This window comes from Camarhynchus parvulus, chromosome 1A, assembly GCF_901933205.1.
Source record: "Camarhynchus parvulus chromosome 1A, STF_HiC, whole genome shotgun sequence".
NCBI lineage: Eukaryota > Metazoa > Chordata > Aves > Passeriformes > Thraupidae > Camarhynchus > Camarhynchus parvulus.
This window is the reverse complement of record NC_044586.1, coordinates 19,792,999-19,815,185: the sequence shown is the minus strand read 5'-3', so window position 1 is coordinate 19,815,185 and position 22,187 is coordinate 19,792,999. Positions and strand designations below refer to the sequence as shown.

The following is a 22,187-nucleotide window of genomic DNA, read 5'->3' as shown; positions in this document are numbered from 1 at the left end:
ATGTGTCTGGACAGCCTCTCATCCTCCTTGAGTAGCAGCTCCTTATTTTAGTTCAAATTCTCTTGAAATACATCTGGAGTGTGAAGAAAAAAACCCCAATCCTATGTGCAGTGTCACTGTATTTCAGGTGCTGTGGAACCTGGACAAAGAAACCCCTAGTCTTGGTGGGATAGAGCTGGGTTATTTCTGGTTTGATACTGGTGATATCTGTGTTAGAAATACATTCCAGGATTCTGCTTGGAGACTCCAACTTGTTGCCTGAGACCTACTCTTAAGATTTAAAAAGTTACATGGAAGATCTGTCAAAATCTGTAAACCTAGCCTCAAATTAAGGATAAATTATTTATTTACACTTGTAATTTAAGTCAATTCAGCTTTTGTTTATTTATTACGCAACTGTTGTATGAAATATTTTTCCTTACGCCCTTAGAAGGTAGAAGATAAAACTCTTTGCAGTATTCAACAAACTTCTGTGGTCACAGAATGCTCTTCTAGTGACCGTTCCATTTTATGTATCGGCTTTACATCAGCCCCTGTTTCAGGGATCATTATCTCAGGCTAAAGCAAGTAATTCAGTCTTTCAGAGCTGGTAATAGAGGCAGGAGCTTAGAGCTTAACCACACCACCACCTTTCTTTGGCTGAGATGAAGAACCCTGCAGATTGCAAGAGTCGTTTCCATGAACTCTCACTGAACAGGGGCAGTTGCAGAATACACATTAGTTGTAGTCCCATTAATTACTTTGACTTTTTGATGTTTGGTCCATCATGATTCCATTGCTGTCTCCAAATCACTGCTGCTTCTGCTGGCTGTGGAGCTGGAAGCCACAGAGTTTGCACTAGCCAGGATGAGCCTCTCTCTGTTTCCAAAAACTTCATTCACTGCAACACAAACGGAATTGCTTACATGTTACTCTCCCAGAGGAAAGAGGAGTACAGCAGGGACAGCCTGGTGAGCACCATGGAACAGAAATCCCAACCTGCTGTGCTTTCAAAGCTCTTCCCCTTAGCCCAAGTATGGAGTTGAACCTAAAGGTCAGAAAATTGCCTGCCTATGATACTTCAGTTACAAGTTCTGTTATTTTTCTTCCAGAGCATCTAGAGGTTTCTTCTACATAATTCTGTACCTAATTACTCTAAAACTGATGAGGTTTGAAGACCACATCATTAAGTTTGAATAATTTATTTCTGGTTTTAGTCTCTGGTTCCCAATAGGCTCTTAAAAGCCTTCTGCAAAAAAAAAAACATGCTGTTTAGTTACAGGTAGCTACAAGTGATCAAAACCAGTCCTCACTTTTCTTCCCATAAGTACTCAAAAAATATGATACCAAATCACATCAAGACTATCAAGAAAAAAAACAAAACATAGGTATTGTAAGAAATAAGGTATTACACATCAGCTGCAAGAACATAAATTATGTCAAGCAGTTCTCCAATTTAGAAAAAAACCCATGTTTTTTGAAGCTGAAAATGTGACCACACATACAGTCTTGGAGTATTTAAAAATACTAACCTATGGTTTTCTGTCAGAGTCACAATGCATTACTGAATACAAATACACCCTGCAAGCAAGGGGAGAACCACAACATTCAAAGAAATTAGAACATTACCTGCAGAGATCTTGCTTATGTCCCAAACACGCAGCCCTTCCCGCTCTCCTCCAAAGGCAAAGACAAACGGGAAGTCAGGGCAGCAAGCTGCACAGAACAAAACTCCCTGGCAGGGTGGGAGACAAAAAAAGATAATTTTTTTTTAAATCTTAAAATTAATTTGTCATCTGAAAATGCTTTCACCAAGCAAGTTTTAACAAATTTAATTAAGTTTCTGAAACTTCCTTCATAAAAACATAAAATGAAAGTCAAGAGCTGCTAATTATAAACAGTTGTTCACATCTTTTTCTTGAATGTAGCAGATGCAAGCTGGAGCACCCATAGTTCTACTCAGAACATTGTATCTGGAATTTGGGACTCTAAGGCCTTAAAGCACTCTGCCAATTCCATATGGAATACTGCACTGTGATGAGAATGATTTACCCAGAATATGTTACTATTTTTCCCTATGAGATCTTAGGTAGAACAAGATTTAAACTAGACAGAAAAAGAAAAAGCAGACAGTTTATATATAAAACTTAGTAGAATCAATACATAAATATTACTATACCATTTTCATATCCCTGGAATGGACTAAACTTGGTCTGTCTCCCAGGATATCCCAAATTTTCACGTATTTGTCAGCAGATGATGTCACAAGGCACCCTTTGATCTGACTGCTTAGTTGAAGCCCTGGAAGATGAAGAGTGCAGCAGTGTGAGAGCAACAGGCAATCCCCATTTCACAGAGATTAGGATACATTTTGAAGTGAAGATACGAGAACAACCCCAATATGCCTCTCACACTAACTCCAGAACAAAGGAGCAGAACATTAGTGAAAGTTCCATGCTGCCACTTTAGTGAGGGCCAAGGGAACCATGCAGGCCTATTTTGCCTCCCAATCCCCTCAGCAGAGATTTGTTTCACATGCCTGCTACCATGATTAGCATGCACAACTTACTTGTTAAACAAAGAATCACTACACCTCAGTGCTATGGATTAAAGGCATCTTCCGGGTGTGCCTTGCCCACTTGGAACAAACAGGACACAAAGGCAATTTACCTGACACCTCTTCATCGTGAGCTTTCAGAGTAAACAGGGGCTTATCAGCGCGAGCATCCAGACAGTACACAAAGCCATCGTCCGTGCTTGCCTACGGAAACCACAGCATTCAAACAACAAACAGCCACCGTCACTCATCTGGGAAAAAACTGCCAGTGAAGTAACACCCACCCTCTGGTAAACCCCTCTGATCTGAGGTAGACACTGCTTCTCCCTAGGACATGTTACACTGTTCCCAGGCCTGCACCCCCAAAGTCAGGCTGCACCCAGCTGGTACCCCAGCTATCCTATGAACCTCAATTATGCTGCACCGATGACATGGAAGTTTTAATCCCATGCAAACGTCTTAAAGTGTATTTTGAAGAGATATGCCCCACTAAGTTTGGTCCTCAGGTCAGGCAATTAAATACAGAGCCTTCAGTCTCTTTACTGTCAGTTCAAAGTTTTGGAGCCATTAGTGGCTTTTGGAGCCATCAGTTTTTGTGATTACACCAGGAGAGATCCACATCATAAACCAACAGAGCTGAGCAGCCGCTTCTGTTGGCTGTATACACAAAGCAACAGAGAACTAGACAGCCATTGAGATAATAGGGAAGATTTGTTTTTAAATTCTGTTGCAAAGTTTTATTACAAAAGACTCAACAACACCAAGATATTTTTCCTTTATACTCAAGGTGGCTGTAGGTCTCTTCTCCCAGGTAATAAGCAATAGAACAACAGAAAAGTTGCACCAGGGGTAGTTTAGATTGGACATTAGCAAAAATGTCTTTACTGAAAGGGTTGTCAAGCACTGGCACAGGCTGGACAGGGAAGTGGTGGAATCCCCACCCCTGGAGGTATTTAAAGCCATGTCGATGAGGCACTAACAGACATGGTTTAGTGGTGGACTTAGCAGTGCTGGGTTAACATTTAAACTCCATCTCAGAGGACTTTTCCAACCTAAAGAAGTGGATCACTCCATACCAGCCAGGAGGACAGTGCCCTCTAGCGCTGACTTGAAACACTGAATTAATACTCAGGATCTTCGTTCTAATTAGCTATTTCTCAGCTGCAGTTCCTTCATTGCATGAAACACAACAGAAACTCTCTCTGCAAAGGAAAATGTATCCCAGCCACTGAACACTGCAACAACGTGACCAAGGCTGTCATCTCCAGAGTGAAAAAGCACCAGTGAAAAAGCAATAGCTTGTCTACTGTCGCAGTGAAGATACCAAGTAAGTAGCTGGTCTAGAGATACTTCTTGAAAAAACTACCTAAAAACATCCTCCCCCAGAGTGCATTATTATAATAAGCAGCACAAACTATCCAAATGTCCATCGGCTCCATTCTGATTCAGAAACATTATGAACTAAAACCTGTTCAGAAAATAGGTTAACACAGGTTAAATGACATGGCAACAACCAACCAGAACAGAAAAGCAGTACTCACCAAGAAATGGCAAGGTGAGAAATGATTCCAAATTACTCTCTCAACCTGACCACTAAACCGCCACACTCGATGGCTGTCCTGGGGGTTTCTGCAGTCATACAGCACTGCTGATCTAGGAGATAAAGGGACAGGAAATAAAATAAAAAAAAAAAAATCAGGGCAGAACACTTCATTACATAGTTTGCTTTCTCACTGACATCTACAGATGCTCCATGTAAACTATAATTAAAAAATTAAATGGAAACAACTTCACTACTTAGTCTTCTAATTCAGTAACAGATTAAAATCTTGCAGATAAGCGTAAGATTTTTCCATGTGCTTCAAAGTTTCATCTTGGTTACCAACAGCCTCTCTACAGAAACTAAGCAGAGCTTGAATTTACTCAATACATAAGATACTCATCACATAGCAGACCATAATTATGCAAATATATCACTTAATTACGAACAGACTTCAGTAAACTCAAGTAATGATGCATTAATTAGGAAATCATTTTGTCATACATATGCATACATTTTCAAATATGCTTAATAAAAAAGTAATCTCTAAAAATCCAACAATCTTAACAAATAGTTGGAGAAACAGTACTCCAGAAAGGAGAAAGAGTGGATGGCAGTCAGTGGGTCCTCTGGGATTCTTTACAGGCACATGCTCAGCTGAGTGGCTGCAGAATCTGTCCCAACTCAAAAAGCTCCTGGGTGCAAATGCAAGGGAGGAGTGGTCATGTCAGTCCAGCATCATCTCACCACTATCAATATCCTCAGTGTAACCCACTCCCACTCTATCATATAATTAAAGAAGTGTGATGTAGGTTTCCCAGGTCTTTTAAAGGCACTTGACACAACAGTTTCTTTAAGTCTGATTTCCAGGTTATGAAGGCATTGCCCAATGCTCACTGAATTGCCTGTGGTCCTGCAAGGCTTTGTAGGAAAAATCCACAAGGGCACTCTCAGTTTCTGGATAACACAGTAGTTTAGAGGTGTCCATGTATCAAAAGGGCAGCTAAAAAGGGATCAGCAGCTAGTCACTGCTTGGACTTAATGCTTCCTTTTATCAAAGTCGAGAGGGAAAAGACAGAAGCAGCTTCCTAACAGCAAAAGGTCCTCCTCCAATACTTCAGCAGATGCAGCAAGAACAAATAGAAGCCAGAGAACTTAAAGGCTTGGCTAAAGATTGGCAAGTCTATAAATTATTTTAACATAAGGACAAAGTCTTAAAAGCAGAATAAAAACCTCAAAGTAGGAAAATCATGGTGATATAATAAAATTTGAAAGTTACTCCATTGAGATGGGAGAACAGAGAGGGAGTTTTTTGGCTGGCAGGACTGACAAGAACTGGCAGCCACAGAGTAGACCAAGTGTGCAGACACAAACCATTTCCCAGCATCTCCAGGCTGCAATCACAGGAGACAGCCCATTACTCTTAGGCTGTGCCTACAGAGGCTGGAAGGAGAGAACTGGGATTTTAAAGTCTCTCGTGCCTCCACCCTGGCCTTACTGGCTGGCAACACTTGGGCAAATTTTCACAGGAATAAACAGCGACATGTTCCCAATGAAGAAAATGCCATAAGGCCAAATTAAGAAATAAATTTGGTTTGGAGCAGGCACAGAAAATGTCAGTCCAGATGGTTAAAGCATTTGCTACCCCTGAAAAAGAGGTAAGGAAAACTACATCCTGGCCATATGCAAACCTGGCTTCCTTGCTGGAAAAAATAACATTACTCAAATTGGCAGAGTTATTAAAAAAATGAAAGAAAACACAAGACTTAAATGAATATGAATACCCTCCCCAGGTGCAACATGTGAAAACATGATCCTGACATACTTATCAAACGATCCAGAAACGAGGGTCTGAGTTTCAAACGGATGAAACTGCAATGTCTGGACCTAGATAATGGAAGATTTTATGTAACACATAAAATACAGGAACTTTCTTGGAACAAAGCACAACCATCCCAACCCCAAGCTAGCACACAGCCCTCCCCAAAAAACCCTCCCATTAAGCTTGCTGATACTCAGATTGCTCAACATCAGTGCAAGACACGTGCATTATTTCAAACACCCCCACCTGGTGAAAACAAGATGTTGTCCAATATAATCTGACTGAACAGAACCCCATACCCCCTTTCTGCCCTAGATATTAAAAAAAAAAAAAAAAGCTGGAGGTAAAAGAATATCTGGTATCTGCTTCCAGTTTGGGGAAAAAATGCAGATGTTAACAAAAAATGAAAATCAGGAGTTTCTCAAGGGCAGTGACTTTGTTAGCAGCAAAATAAGGTTACAGCTATTAATAACTAACTTTTACATTTTAATTACTATGAGATTAATTCATTTCTGAAGTACCCATCACTACGGTATTTTAGTATCATTTATTTTAAACCTTTTCACCTAGAACAAACTGTAACTGACACTCATTGTTCCCTTAAGAGAGTTATAGTTTGACCTATGTTCAGACATCTATTTTTGTAGCTTATACCAGCACTATTATATTCCCCATCATTAGGGCCAATACACAAAGGTATTTTAGAAACTGTTACAAAGCTTTTTTAACTTGTTTAAAGAAAAGTTAAATAACATTTTAAAAAGCAAATACAGTGCTGTTTGAAAAAGCGACTAATTAATAAACTAAAACAATTCTGCACAGATGTCAGAAAATTAGAGGATTGTTGTTCTGAGGGTTCACTACCAAGCAGCAAATGAAAAACTGCAGTTAACATTTTTCTCTGTATTCTACAGTGGAAGAAACACAGTAATTATTCCATACCTTGTCTGTATGCAATGTCAGGCTGGCTGCTGGCTTACCCACAGCCATGTCCCACAAAATCACTGTGTTGTCAGCAGAGGCACTTGCTAAAACATTCCTAATAATGGAACAAAAATTAGTTTTAAAATTCTTTCTACAGATACAAAGAAATAATGGTCAAAAATCCAAAATACACACAGTGCTCAATTCTGAGAACAAGTACACTGTGGTCTATAGATGATTCCTCTCAAGCCTGAGGGATAACTCCCTAAAGGCAATTCTAAGTTTTAAGTAAAGATTATAAATAGGCTATATTACATTACATTATAAAACACTTATAACAATGACAGCTCTGCTTCTATTTCCCCTGACATTACTTACAATACCATTTACTCAAAGATTTCTCAAACAAAACAAAGTAATAAAGGTGTTGAAGCACATTCTTTCCTTTGACATTGAATAGTATTTTTAAACACTACCTATGCTACTTTGTTCTGTTTGCATATTCATGCAGCCAAGAACCTGACAAACCTGTTTGTGAAATATTTTGCTCTTTAATATCTGTTTATATTCCTACTGAAGACACAACACTATATCCTTTGTAGACTGTTGAACATAACCACTAAAATTTCAGTTAGTTTACAGACCCCATAATTCAACTTGAATTTGACCAACTGTGTTAACAGCAATAAAAACAGCTTATAAGTTTTATCAGAAAAAACAAATCAAAACATCCCTAAATGCCAGTCAAGCACACACTACATTTCCTATAACTGCTTCATTGCTCTTAAAATCACATTTATTACCTCAATATGTTGTTTCTGATTGAAACTGTTCCCTGTCCCCTTTTTATATTAAGTGTTTCTGACTGAAAGAGTTAACATTCTCCTGGAAATGCTGTTTTCCCAAGCAATGTTACAAAGGAAAGTTAAGAAAATGCATAGTGAAGGCTGTAAGAACATTTTACAGTAACACCACTATGACCCACAGGCAGAAAGTTATTTGTGGAGAGTTGTCACAACATGCCTTGCTTAAAACAAAGAAATGACAATAAAACATTTTATATACAAGCTGCTCCAAGGAGTTCCTTGTTTTCTCCATAAGCTGCCCACTTCAGGGCTGGTTTCATTTCCTGAAATACCTACCAGTATCAATGAATTTGTAACTCAGCACATTACAGAATTATGCATTTCAAACTTAACTACTGAAGCCATAATTTTTTTTCATCCTTGTCTGCATTATCACCAGACTATTCCTAGGTACACGAAAGCTCCTCTTTTGTAAGAGTGATGGACTGATCACTGTCACACTGTGCATATGTGTCTAATTTAAGAACACTGTACATTAAGAGTGCAATTTATATACATTTATTGAGGTCTGTGTGGGTGTTTTCTTCATCAGTATCTAGATAAGAACACAGTACAAGGGAAGGCTCACACCTGCTCATCAGAATATTCAGGGTTGTCTGTGTACATGTTCAATGGCAGAGGCATTTATGACAGAAGAAAAAAAAATCAGCCTGTGTCTAATTGAAGCAGTTTCAAGACCCCTGCTGAGGATCCTCTGACAGATGAACTGTTAACAACAACCTAAGTAATAAAAAACCAGCAGCATCTTTACTTCAGTCGGCACATTGTCCTTGACCTCTGCCCCAAGATGGGCCCGTTTTGTGTTGCTTCTATAGCAGCACTTCATTTCTAGTTAACTCAGGCAATTTTCTCTGCCTAGAGGCCAGAGGCATTTCTGTAACTGAGCTATTAGGGCTTTTACACTCTCTTTCCTGTTCACAGTTCTGGGGCAAAAGCCAGAAGGAAAAAAAAACCAAAACAGAATAGCAAGGACTTTCTTCTATAAATCTACTTGTCTTTGTTGAAATGGTAGTTTAGGCCACTGGCAGACCAGCATAGCTCAGGGCAGCCCTTCTGCTTCTCCAGCTTGAACAAGTGAAATGTAGACAATTTATCAAATGGCTCACACCCACCTTTGCCCTGCCCTCATCTGGACAACCTGCAAATCAAAAATGACCTGCAGCAATATACAAGTATTAAAAAAAACATAAATCAAGAACTCTAGTTAAAAAAAAAAATTAAAAAGGAGCGTATTTTTAAGAATGCATTAATTTCAGCAGTCCTTTCAAGTTTTTTGATTTTGTGTGAAAACTGTTCGCCTAATTGAGACTGCAATTTTCTAACACCCATTGTTATTCAAGTATTCTTTTACCTGCTTTGTTTATTCCATGAAAGATCAAGCACAGCATCAGTATGTCCTTCAGTCCCTTCTGAAGATAAACTCTGTGTACACACACAACATAAACAGACTTTTGAAAATTACAGCTTCAGTGCAAATCAAGCATTACTCCACATTAGGATGAATTCCCTAAAGCCTTCACAAACAGCTTCATATTAAATTACTCTCACTTGCTGCAACACAGCTTTTGAGAGAACCCTCTCTGCACCACCTGCACCCTGCCTCCTACCCCAGATCGCAGATTGCTCCAGCTGCTGGGTTTACAGAACTGGTTATTCCCTCCAGGCTAGTAAAAGAAATCTCATTATTTCCAGCTAATGTGCAACTTGTTCAGCTTCTTTCTAAACTCTCCTGGCAGTTCCCTCTCTCTCCTCCCAATTAACTGAGCTTGGGGCCTTGCAACTGCCAGTTCCTGCAACTTCCAATTTTAAATAGTTAAGATTCAAAGTTTACTGGGACACCACCCCACCCCTGTTCTGCTCTTAATTCCAGGCGTTAGTTATTTAGAGAACAATTAGCATTTTAAATATTGTAGGGAGGAAAAAAGAAGGCATTATCCCTGCAATAAATTTCCTCCATCCAACCAGGTAAACCTTTTTGCAACACTTACTTTCTTTCCTTTCTTTTTCTTCTTTTTCTCTCTCTTGCCTCCAAGAGAAAAGACTGGTTCCAAGGATTCCACTACATCAAGGTCCCAAATGTCAATGACTGGGGTCATGTTACCCACTGCAACGTAATTTCCTACAAACAAAAAACCAAATGCAACCACATTTATTTAGTTATGAAACAGTCTGTTTGGCAATCCAGCTGATCCTTATTTCTTTGGTTAAGTAAAATTTATGTGCCACAATCTTCTATTTGAATGTATTTATGTTTAAAACTGGCAAGGAGCTATTTAAAGATATCAGCTGACAGCAGATGTTGCCAGAAAAAAATTTACTTGCTCTCCTTCCCCTTCAGTACAAGTAACTGTTTAAACAAGCTGTATAAAGTTGCATGTTTTGTTTGTTTTTGAAAGGAAAAAAACAAACAAAACTAAACCATATCCCTGTACTATGGAAGAAAAAATATGAGAAACACAGGAAAATGTTACTAAATACATAAATATATAAAATATATGTAAATTTTGCTGTGGCTTACATTTAATTAACTGCACTGGACATAAAGAAATTTAACAAAAGCAACTTTTTGTTTGCAAACAGAAAATAAAGCAGATTTTAGAGATTGCTCAGGTCTGCTGACAATAACTTAATTGTTTGCAATAAAATCAATATTTTTTAAAAGCATTTGTTACAGCAGCATTACTGAGATGACTGTATCACCAAGCAAAAATACCTGATATTAACATCTTGGTTATCTCAAGTCATTATTATCTTGACATTAACATTGATTTTATTTCTTTGTACTGCAGGAAGAATTTATTTAGTGACAACATTACACTTACACGCTTTTCAAGCAAAAATTCTTTAACTGGACACTGAGAGTATCCTTTGTAATTTACCTGTTGATTCATCTGGACTAGGATCAAAATTCAACCACTCCAGACTCAGAGGGTAAGCAGGCAAGATAATGTCATGATGGACATAAAATGAGTCCTCTTCATGATTATAAACTGAAAAATAATTAAAGTTATGCAAGATATCAGTGAAGAAGGAAAGCAAAAAACTATGAGCAGGTCACTTCTACAAAAGGCAGTTGTGGAAAAAACAAAATTCTCAAGAAGATTTAGAAGGAAAATTCACAGAGTCTTCAGAGTTTTACTGTAGAGGTCAGACCCTCTACAAATGTTGTACCTCACAGAATTACACAAAATAAACATTCTTCTGTACTTTAGATAAAGGTGTGACAAGTTCAGTCAAGGTTCAATACTTTTACTTTGTTTGTAAGATCTCTTCATAATATGTGCTCCATATCCAGCACTTTCTGCATCAGGATACATTCATTTTACAGGATTAGCAATCAAAAAAAAATTATTCCAGATGAAGTTGAAAGGGAAATCAAGGTAAAAAGACAAACTAGAGGAAGGTGAAGAAGTCAGAAGTTACCTTTAGCAGATGGTAGCTGAGATACAGGAAAAGTTTTGGTAAAGCAGCCATTTACTAAATACAAATTCACTGTAGCCAGCTATTTTTCTCATTATAATAAAATAACTTACCAATTGGACAGCAGAGAAAACCCATTAATTATTTTAATAACATCCTATCACGCACACAAAATCACAGTGCATATGACAGATGTTCAGATACTAACTGAAGTCTCCAGTTAACTAAGTTATCTTAGTAGTCAACTAAGACAAGGTTACCCAATTTTAGAAACTGCAGAAGCCTTTGCTATTGTTCTGTAAGTTTATATTGGGTATAAACTTACAGTTAATAAAATTTGTAAACATCTCCAGACATAGAAAATGCCACATGCTGGTATCTGAAGAGATGCTTTCACACATTTTGGTCTTGTTGGCTGCTTACAGTGAAATACTCTGCCTACAGAAACACAGACCACAGCACAAGTGGCCAGAAACATTCCCAAAAAGAACCACAGTAAGCAAAGATGATAATGTCAGCACGTTCAGTAGTATTTATTGGCTGCAACAGAAAAATTTTTACACAGCAGAAGTAAACCTATTTCTAGAACAAGCAGTATTCAGGCCCTATTAGGGATTATCTCTCCTAGACCATGATGATAAAGGTGCTGGTTCTTCTAATCCCAGCAGTGAAAAGCCCACTTAAAGAAGCAAGGAGAGGAGAAAGCTAAATAAAAAAAAATAAACAACAACAACAACCAAAAAAGAAAAAAAAAACACCAAAACAAACCACTAGAGGATGCTTGCAGGATATGGAAAGTAAGACTGGAATGAAGAGCATATGTTCAGAGAATAAAAATGCCATCGTATTTCCTAAAAGTTTTAAGAAATGAAATAAGGAAATTTCTTGCTATACAGCCTGAAAGAAGCAAGCTATTCTTTAAATAACAATAACTACATAGGAAATACTCTAGTCCTGAAAAGTAGCTAAAGCACCATGATACAGACAAGGACAAAACACAAGGCAGAGGCGGAGAAAAATCCTTCTCAAAACCAACCCACTCCCTTTTCAACACAGCCACACGGCACATGCTAGGCAAGACATTTCCTATGTTCACTATTTTACTCACCATGGACCTCCAAACTACAGCAGTCTTTATCAACTCTGCCACAAAGGACAAGATTGTCATTGGGTTTAATCAAAAAGTCCTCCTGTTCATATTGCTCCTAAACAGCAAAAAGAGAAGACGAGGGGTGTTGAGCAAAGCACACAAAAGCATGAAACTACACATGTTCAAAAGCTGGAATCAGTAATTTTGAACCCCAGCTGAAAATACTCAAAAATCACACCAATGCCCACACATCTAAAACCATGTTATGGCGCTGAACAGAGAAAAGCAAGAACCAGACCCAATTCTTGGGAGAGTGAATAGTCCTTAAATTAGATTGAAGGACTTTATGTGAACATAGGTGGGTTTGTAGAGGTGTTTAATTATCAAATATAATTAAACAATATATATTATCAATATACACATATTTCAAGGCTATCCTGATGAAGCTGATTGCTGAAAGGAAAATCATCAGGAGTCCACAAACAAAGGTGATTTCCCTTGTGCTCCTGTGCCTTGACCACTTATATAATATAACAGCATTTTACCCAATAAGAATGCTGCAGCTGCTTCTCACATCCACGAAATACTTCCACTGTCTACTTCCTGGAAAATATTTCCCAAGAAGTACTGCCAACAGCACTACCAGGCATTCAGCTGTACCAGAACAGATGTAACCTCTTATCTGATTTTCATTGTTACTGAGGAATGGAAGGAACTTGGGAATTTTTGTTGTGAAAAATTAAGAACTGTACAGAAGTCAACAATCTTACACAGAGTACCATCCTTCCCATCTTCAACACATACAATTCTTTGTGGACTTCTCATTGTAAGCTTTTGTTTTGTTTTTTTAATTCACTTCAAGCATACTTCAATATTTGAATTCTATCAAGTCCTGCAATTCTTTGAATTCACTTAAGGTCACGCAATACATAGTCTTCAACAGTTCCAGTAGTAAATATCAAATGACAACAGAAAATGCACATTGAAGAACTTTCAGAATTTGGGCAAGGAACTTGAGCATAGGAAGAAAAGCTTGCTCTTCTTTTGAGAAAAAAGGTGTTCATTTTCTGTATGTCTACAAACCCAGCTTCTACAAAGATGTTCCCCATCTGACTGGAAACTAACACAGCCAGAAGCAGCCAATGACACAGTACTATTTAGATAGATAGATAGATAGATAGATAGATAGATAGATAGATAGATAGATAGATAGATAGATAGATAGATATACATACGTATGTACATACACACACACACACACACACATATCTATACACAGAACACTGATATATTAGACGCCTTGCCTGACTCCAGAGTCCACCTCGGCCTGATTCCTTACACAAACTGGTGGAAGGTGCAAGAGTCTTGTAATCTGCGAAATTTTCTAATTTTGGCCACTAGCTGCCTGAGACTTGTTATTTTCTATGACCCACTAGGCAGGTGAAAAACCACTCCATGTACAGAAGTGCATGGTTTAAGTAAGGAGCCAGTTCACCTTAACCTCCCATTTAAATGCAAAAGGCACAGAAAGAAGGGACTGCACAAAGCAACCTTAAAATAAAAGAGCACCATCCAACCAAAACTCTGGCACACCTTTGAAAAAGGACTGCAAGCATTTAAACATCCCAAGGCAGAGTGGAAAATTTAAGTGATTTTAAAGTTTGTGCAGTTTAAGATAATTAAAACTTTTAAAGTACTCACAGTGGTTTTTAGAGTGATGTAAGGATCGTTTTCATTGCTCCCATATACTGCCAGAGCAGCCAAAGAGTCTCCAAGTTTTAAATCACCTAGATGGGAATTTCAGAACACTTTTTATACATGTCTGTAATGGGCAAAGTTAGAAACTCCTGTACCAATACCTGTATTACCTATACAGCAAAATATCAGGAGTGGGCTACATGAACTTCCAGGTTTCAAACATAAGCATCTTGGTAAAATAAACTGCTTAGTGCTTTCAGGGACTTCTGCTGCTCTGCTCCAGCACTACAGCAGCCAGAGTGACCTTTCCAACATGCACTTGATCTTAGTGTCATCAAGGGGGACACTGAACTGTTTCCCTCAATAAATGACTTCCCATGATGGGACAAGCAAATCACTAAAACTGTGAATTTCTGAAACTTAACACAGTGTAGCCTTAGGATATTAAAGCGTTCAGTACAACAAGAAGTGGAAAGGTTCTTCACTTACACTGCACATCTGACACACAAATTTTTCTTACCCGTGTATTCCTCTGCATCATAATTGTCCAAATCATATTCATCCAGTTCATGATCAGACAGCTCTTCATTGTTTTGGGAAGACTTAGTGCTGCTGCCAGGCACGGGTGCATTTGTGTCACCTGCTGTCTGGCCCTCATCACTGCCACCAGCATCATCCCTGTGGAAAGATCACAGCCCTGAGAAACTGTGGCAGACACAAAGAACACTTCCAGGGGGCTGCTGGTGAGATTTCAGCACGCAGTCCCAGCTGCTCACATGGCTTTCAAGTCTTTATGCCAATAATTTCGAAATCCATTCACTCCTTCTAGAGCCTTTCCTAAAGTACAAGGCATCTGTAACTCTCAGGCTTTCAGAGGAAGTTTTCATGACAAAACATGGCATATATTTTCCTCAACAAGGTAAACTGTGTATGCAAGTCCCTTTCTCTTACATGTTTTTTGTGGATACAAAGCTCTCCACTTCTGTGTATTCCTTCCTTTCTTTTCCCCACTCAGAGGCATGGTCATGTGTGAGAATTCCCACATTTCTTCAAGCTTTTTAAGACCTAATTTCCTCATACTTCCAATACTTAAGCAAAGTAAAAATAACATAGATTAACATTCATTAGGTAAGGTCACACTGTGGATTCTTCTTATGGGGTAAACCATGCAACATCTAGAAAAATCATAAGTTTGTGGCATCAATTCTACATGCAAGGAATTCAGGAGAAGGAAATGCACACTAAGACTGTTTGAGAAGATATCAAACACCCAAGATGTCCCAATGGAGCATGTTCCAAAGAAACTCACCCCTGCTCAACATACTGTATTTCTGTCCTGCACACAAAATTCCCAAGCAACAATGAGCCAAGGCGGTTCTCAGATACAGCTTCTAAATTAAATATCAGAAAGCTAATTTTCCTAATTTGTTCAGTAAAATAAACACCTCACATTAGCAACACAGCTAGAGACGAATAACAAGGCAATTAAATAAAATAACTAAATCCAAGTGTGATTTGTGATCTTTGGACAGGGAAAAAGTGAGGTGTTGCAACAAATTCTGCAAAGTACAACAAATTATAAATAGATCAGCTGTTTCAGATGGTCCATCCTGAAGTTTATAGCATGCATAAAAAACAGCACCTCAAATCTTTCCATGCTTTTGAAATTGCAAGAGAAGGGAAATCACTCAGAAAACCAAAAGCTTACACATAGAAAGGAGGAACAAATAACTCCACAGAAAACAGAAACATTAAGCAGTTAAGAAATTAACACAATGTGAGAATCTTCCAAATGTTTAAGATTATTTTGGAACCATTAAATAACCAAAACCAGAAAAACCAGAATAAAATACATCCTGGGACAATACATTCTGTAGTGTATCAGTAGTGTCACTGATACATCCAACAGAAACACGGTGGACAATATTCATCAAACTATAAAAACTTTTTCTGCTACCTGTTGCATCTGTTCAACCACACACACTGTGGCACAACCACACACCCCACACAGCTGAAACACTCAGAAGCCTAAATCTATGAACAGATCTAACAGAAAATGGAATGAGACCTCAATCCCCCATTCTTTCTAGACAAAAGAAAGACATTTCTTTCTTGTCTTCTACTGTGTCTCCTAAATACGTCACTTCTTGCATTAGTTTTGTAAATACATCTTTCTTAGAAGCAGAGTGACAATACTTAACACAACTACATAACGAAGGGCTCTCAGTGCTGAGGGGAGAGCTGTGATGCCTCCAGTTTCACTGTGCAACATAAACACACCCCTGAGTGATGTTTTGCTTTTTTTACCAAAGCACGAATGCCCCGTCACTCTGATCTCCACTGTGCCCTCTCTGCCTAGACTGTCCTGTCCCACCCTCGGCATCCTTTTTCCCGGTCAGTTTGGGACTCGGTCAAAGTCTCGGTTTTGCCACACGTCCAAAGCAGCCACAGTTACAAACCCAGCGCCTTAATTCTCACTGTAGGCGGGAATAGGAGCTCCAGCGAGCGCCAGGCCCCGCCATGCCCATCACTGCCAGGGACAGCCCGCAGTGACAGCTGAGGAACCGCACGTCCACGACGGCAGCACCCGATGTTCCTCCCAACCTGCCGCACCCGATGTTCCCCCGCTGGCCCTCCCGGCCGCCAGGCTGCCCTGGCACGGTGTCTCCAGGAGGAATCCGCGCTGCCTGCTGCCGCTCCCCGGCCCTCGCTGCAGCCCCCGGGCTGCGCTTCCCCCATGCTAGGGCCGCCCGCTCCCCTCGCCGGCTCTCTGAGCGGCCGAGCAGAGCCCGAGAGTGGCGGCGAGTCCCTCCCGCTGCCCCGGCTCACCCCAGCCTGTCCTGCGCCTCCTCGATGAGACCCTTCAGCTCCTCCTCGCTCAGCTGCACCTGCGGGCGGACACAGAGGGGTGAGGGCGGTGGCGGGGGTGGGCGGGTTCCCTCAGCGCGACCCCATCCCCGGCCCCACCTTGTCGGGCGTCTCCTTGGCCACGCCGCGCCGCACCCAGGCGGCGCAGGGCACGGGGCCGCTCATGGCGGCACCGCCACCGCCACACGTGCGAGCGGCCCGGCGCGCCGCAGTGACGTCACGAGAGCAGCGGCCGCCCGCAACGGCGAGGAACGGGGTGGGGGCGGAGACGTCATCCCCGCGCGCCGGGCTGGTGGCGCGGCTCCGAGAGATGGGCGGGCCCTGTGGGGGCGGGGCGGGGCCTGAGGGGCGGGGCGGGGCCTGAGGGGCGGGCGGTGCCGCCTCAGGGGACGCGGGCGCTGCGAGTGCCCGTTGTGCGGGATTTGTGCGGAGTCCTGGGATCAGTTCAATTGCAATAAACCCTCTGAGAGCAGCGAGTCCAGCCTTCGCGTGCTCTGGGTCACGGCCTCCCTCGCTGCCCTGCCACCGAGATATCCCGGAGGCAATTCACCGACATGAGAAGTTCAGAAAGGCCTTTTTTGATATTGGTCGCTAGGATTTATCCAAGGAAAAGAAATCAGAGCGTGGAGTCAATGGCAACAGGGAGGGGCAGGGACTTGTGAGGGTCCGGCGTCTCCGCAGGAGCGGCTGCTTTCTGCTCTCCCACACGAGCTAACTCATTAAATCAGAGGAAATTAATTAAATGCCAGTTGGAACGTACAGGAAGGTACTCTCTTACTAACATGCAGAAATCACTGCTGTTCACATCACTGGAATCTTAATTCAGTGCAAAGTACAGTGATGGGAAGCTGAGGAAGGAGAATGAGTGTTTCTCAACTCAGTAACCAAACTGCCGCTGGGCAGATAAAATGGCCTCGTTATTCCATCCACAACACCACTGTGGCATTTGCATTATTTTTTTATCCTGATTCTTCTGTGGTTCTGGCATGAGAGAGAAATAAAAATCTACAAAATATTACTACCTTTTCACTTCCCCCTTCATTTCACCAATATGCTGTGTTTTTGTCTTAATGTAGGCATAAACATACCAAGGCAGAAGTTGGATCCTTCTAGCTTTTCCTTGTAGCAACCTGTGGCATGGACATCCTAGTCCTACCTGTAATCCTGCATTTTGGCATGCTTGCCTTTTTGCTGGGCTGTATTTATTTGCTTTGCTGGCCATCTTCTCTTAACAGTGGTCAAGAAATCCTTCTTGTCCTCCTGTGCGTTAATCGGCCACAGCGTGACCTTCAGTCTTCCTTCAGATTCCAGGGGAAGTTTTGTGAAAGTGGCTGCTATTCTCAAAGGATGGGCAGAGGGGAGTGTTAGGCAGCCAAGAGGAAGAAAGCCAGTGGCTGTGATTCCTGGATATTTGGAGGTTTTTTTCAGATGTATACATTTACAGCGTGGAGGTTTGCAGAACAAAGTGGGACCAGATTTGTTTTTACTGAAGCCATGCTCGGAGGGGGCACACAAGCTCTACCTTCTGTCCCATCGTGTACATAATCACAAGCTAGCAGTGCACTGTGGGGAGGCTCAACAGCAGAAGTACCAAAGAAAAGACAGCTGGAAAAGGAGGAAGGACGGAAAATAAGTAGCAATTGTGCACAGTGGATATTATAGCTTGGAGAGCTGCAGTTAGTTGTAATTATTTTTCTTCTAAGACCCAGTTCATAAATGCTGGGTGAGTCCAACACCTCTCTGTGTCATACACTTTCTGGGGGATGTGCAACTGTTTTTTTTTTCAAAAGAAAAATTATTCTATTAAAGGTATTAGTTTTCCACGGTGCCTTGGTAGTCACGGAAATGTGGCTGAAAGAGTGGTACCCCAGGCAGGAAGCTCCCAGCATATGGAACCAAAATCCACTGCAGCCCAGAACAGCCACAGCAAGGAATCCCCCAGGATGACTTATGGGACATTACACACCAATAAAAAATGGTCTTCTTGGTATCCAGTGTCCAAAGATGGCTCAGCCACAGAGATGGGAAGATTAGTGAATAAAGCAGATATTAATTTCTTCATTTGGATGGAATTCTGCCATCATTGGAGGAATTATGGGATGAGCCCAAAGAGCTATCCTAACTGGGAATGAGGCTGTACAGCTGACAGAAGTCTCTGAATCTTTGCTAGGTGGAAAAAATGGCTGCGAAGAAAGGTATGTGCAACAGCAGACAGGGACTCAAATGGCTGTCCCAGGAAGGGTGTGAGGACAAAGCTCAGATCCTGTGGAAATAAAAGAATTGTCATCAGACACTTTCACGACACAGCCTGTTCTGGACAGGCCTTAGACCTTTCCTAAAGATGATCTCCTGAAAGGATTCAGCTCCACTCCCCTGGCCCCAGTCAGAGGGTCAGACACAGCAGTGCCTGAATCTCTTAAACCCATTTCTTAACCTCTGACGAAGAGAGCTGTGATTCTTTTTATTCCTATGAATGTCCATAAAGGAAGGCAAGACTTGACAATAGCAATTTTAATTTTCAGTTTAGTCACTGATTCTAGTGTCAGAAACTTCTGCCTGTCTGAAGTGAAAAGCACTGAAACATTGTCCCTGTTTCTCGATCTGTATTTGACCTATCCCTGCTGCTTTTCAGTGCTTGATAAAAGCAAATTTCTGTTCTGCAGTGGATATACCAGGTAAAGAAAGGGAACCAGTGGGAAAAAATCAATGACTCCTTGAAAGGGAAGGTTCAGCTTCTTTTCTAGGGGACATGTCAAGGTGCCCAGAGAGCACCCAGAGTATTGTTCTTCACTTGAAGTCAGATGGAAGAGAGGAGAGCTGGGTGATGAAGTAATGTTGAAGTAGCTGGTTCCAGCAGGAGCTCTCCAGTAACTACTGGAAAACTTAAAGAGCTCCAGTGCCCAAGGGTCTGTAGAGACCTTGATATACCTTGAGTCATGAAAGTCTCAGAGACACTGTAGACATCTCATTAGTATGACAGCTGGAAGGTACTACAAGGCCAGGAAAAGATTCATTGTGCAAATCACACAGGCTGCAGGCAAGAAAACAAAGGGGATTTTATGTGTTTCAGAAGTTATTCTGTAGGTTTACAGCTGTGGTTAAGCTGACCTCTTCAGATGAAAAAAGGGGGAAGTGATCAATACACTGGCATCTCAAATTATTTTTTGTCTATTTTATCAAATGATCTGCAAAATACCAGTGTTGCAGTCCCAGGGATGCTAAACAGCTAGAAACAGGGACATAATCAAGAGAAAAAAAGAAAGAAAAGAAAGGAATAAAAGGAATAAAGGAAGGAAGGAAGAAAGAAAGAAAGAAAAGGAAGAAAGAAGTATTAAAAGTGACTTTGAAACACTAATGGCAGCCATCTAAGTCCTCAAAGTTACCTTTTGATTTTCTGTTTGCATTCCCTGTGTGTTTTTGTGAAACACAGAGCACACATAGTGGCAGGAAAGCAAAGAAGTATCAGCTCTCAGTAGGGCAGCATCTCAACAAGGGAGATGACATGCCCTGTTTGCACACTGCTGCATAGCCTGGGGGGAAGAACTCTTGAACTGATAGCTAAGCAGAAAGTTAAATTTTCAGGTGGTTAAACAAAGGCTGCTTTGGTTTTCTTTTATGCAGGATCTCCTTAAGGGGTTCTCTGGGAGACCACAGACCTCCTCAGTTTGAAAAATAAAACATCCTTGTGCTAAGGCTTATTCTCCCAGATCTTACTTATTGCTCTTGGTAGTCTCTGTTTAACTTTATGGAATAAATGAGGTCTATCACTTATCTTTTTGCTACATCTAATAAGTGTGATCTCAATGTGAACCAGATACATGTGAAAGACATTAAAACCTCACTGGGACACAGGAACTGCATTATCAGGAATGCGAGCTTGTGGAGCAGCTGCTTCCCCAAAATGTGTGCTAGAGAGTTTGGGAATGAAAATCCCATCATTCCTGCAACAACTGTTGTTAGCTGGACACCTCAAAACACCTGAGGGCTTGCACCTCTCCACCACCATGGGGGCAATGGGGGACATCAGGGCCAGTGTTTGTCTCAGAGGTGTCACATCTTTATTTCCTCCATGTCTTAGTGCGTTGTCCAGTGCTGTATGCTTCGAGTACTCGTTATTACTGGAGGACACAACAACTTCTTACACAAGCCATTGGCTTGTAGACCCGAGGGGCTAATAAGCTGCTAGGAAGGTAGCCAGGCTGCAGGGTTGTGCTGGGAATGGTGGCCTTCCAGCCTGCAAGGATATGTGCACAGGTTCTCAGACACCCTCTGCTTTGCAGTTTTACATCTTCATAGCAAAGCTTAGAGACAGCCAGCCCACACACTTATCCTGGAATATTTCCCATGAAAGACTTATTGGACAAAATAAAAGCCACTGTGGAAATGTTCTTTAAAGTGTAAGGCTCTGTCAACATAGAAAAATTTAGCTGATACTACCACACACCTAGAAATATATCTATATAAACCATTATGCAGATTTGGGAAAAAAATTCTGAGTGGTTTCAATGCTACTTCTATGTAATCAAACTGAGACACACAATGACTTTTACATTATACACATGCTTCTGCAGCTGATTCCCTCAACTGATCAACATCAAGCACTTCTGGCAGTGCTTTAGCCTCAGGACAAAACCTGAGCTCCTCTAGGTGAGTTCAACTTTGTAGCAGGGTGGGTTTAGACATCACTGTCCATTTCTGCCCTGTGGAAGAGGCAGTGGGCAAGACTAATTAGCCCAGTGAACGTGTGCCACAGCCTTCAGTCTCTACAGAAGACCTCAAGAACACAACTGGGAATGGAATGTAGAAAAAACATGGGTAAGTTTACAAAGAACCCAGAAGAATGGTGTGAACATTTCTGGCTGAACTTCCTTATTTTTATCAGTGAAGCATTAACTCAAATGCCCATGAAAAATGGTTTTATATTGTTTCAGTACCCACAGTTGGGAAAGCGAGAGAAATCATTCCAGTTTGCTACAAGTGAAGGCTTGCTTTGTTTTCTTCCAGATACTGGGGAGACAGGCAAGGCAGGCCTACATCTCCTGTAGAATTTGGATAACTGCAGGGTTCCCTGTGAGCTGCTTTTCAAAGTCCACTCCTGGACAGCTGAGTTTGCAAAACCTAAAGGCACCTGAGAGAGCCACCACCGGTCTGGGCAGTCACCCAGTGTGGTGTGAGTGGTGTCTCGCTACCACAACTTACTCCTACAACTTATGTAAAAGACATGAAAGGATGTCACCCTCTTTTGTCTCCTGAACTGACCTGTTCCTTCATAATCTGGAGAAAGATTCTAAATACAAAGAAAGAACTTGATTTCAAATCCACTAAAACATACAAGACAGAATACACTGGAAATTAATTTAAGGAGTAAAAGAGTAAAACCAAAAATATTTTTAAAACCTGATTTTCACACTCATGCCAAGGTT

General features: G+C 41.0%; 1 protein-coding gene across 1 annotated transcript; it reads right to left on the bottom strand.

The window, feature by feature from the left end:
• Positions 1 to 359: 359 nt before the first annotated feature.
• On the bottom strand, positions 360 to 16,996 carry PWP1 (PWP1 homolog, endonuclein). The gene is made up of 15 exons (XM_030960815.1): positions 16,864 to 16,996; positions 16,726 to 16,784; positions 14,417 to 14,574; positions 13,900 to 13,985; positions 12,217 to 12,313; positions 10,568 to 10,678; positions 9,677 to 9,807; positions 9,040 to 9,110; positions 6,841 to 6,937; positions 5,902 to 5,963; positions 4,078 to 4,189; positions 2,650 to 2,740; positions 2,159 to 2,280; positions 1,609 to 1,714; positions 360 to 880 (listed from the first exon to the last, which is right to left on the bottom strand). Exons 1-15 carry the CDS (start codon positions 16,927 to 16,929, stop codon positions 765 to 767), a joined length of 1,485 nt encoding a protein of 494 aa, XP_030816675.1. The 5' UTR covers positions 16,930 to 16,996; the 3' UTR covers positions 360 to 764.
• Between the last annotated feature and the right edge of the window lie 5,191 nt (positions 16,997 to 22,187).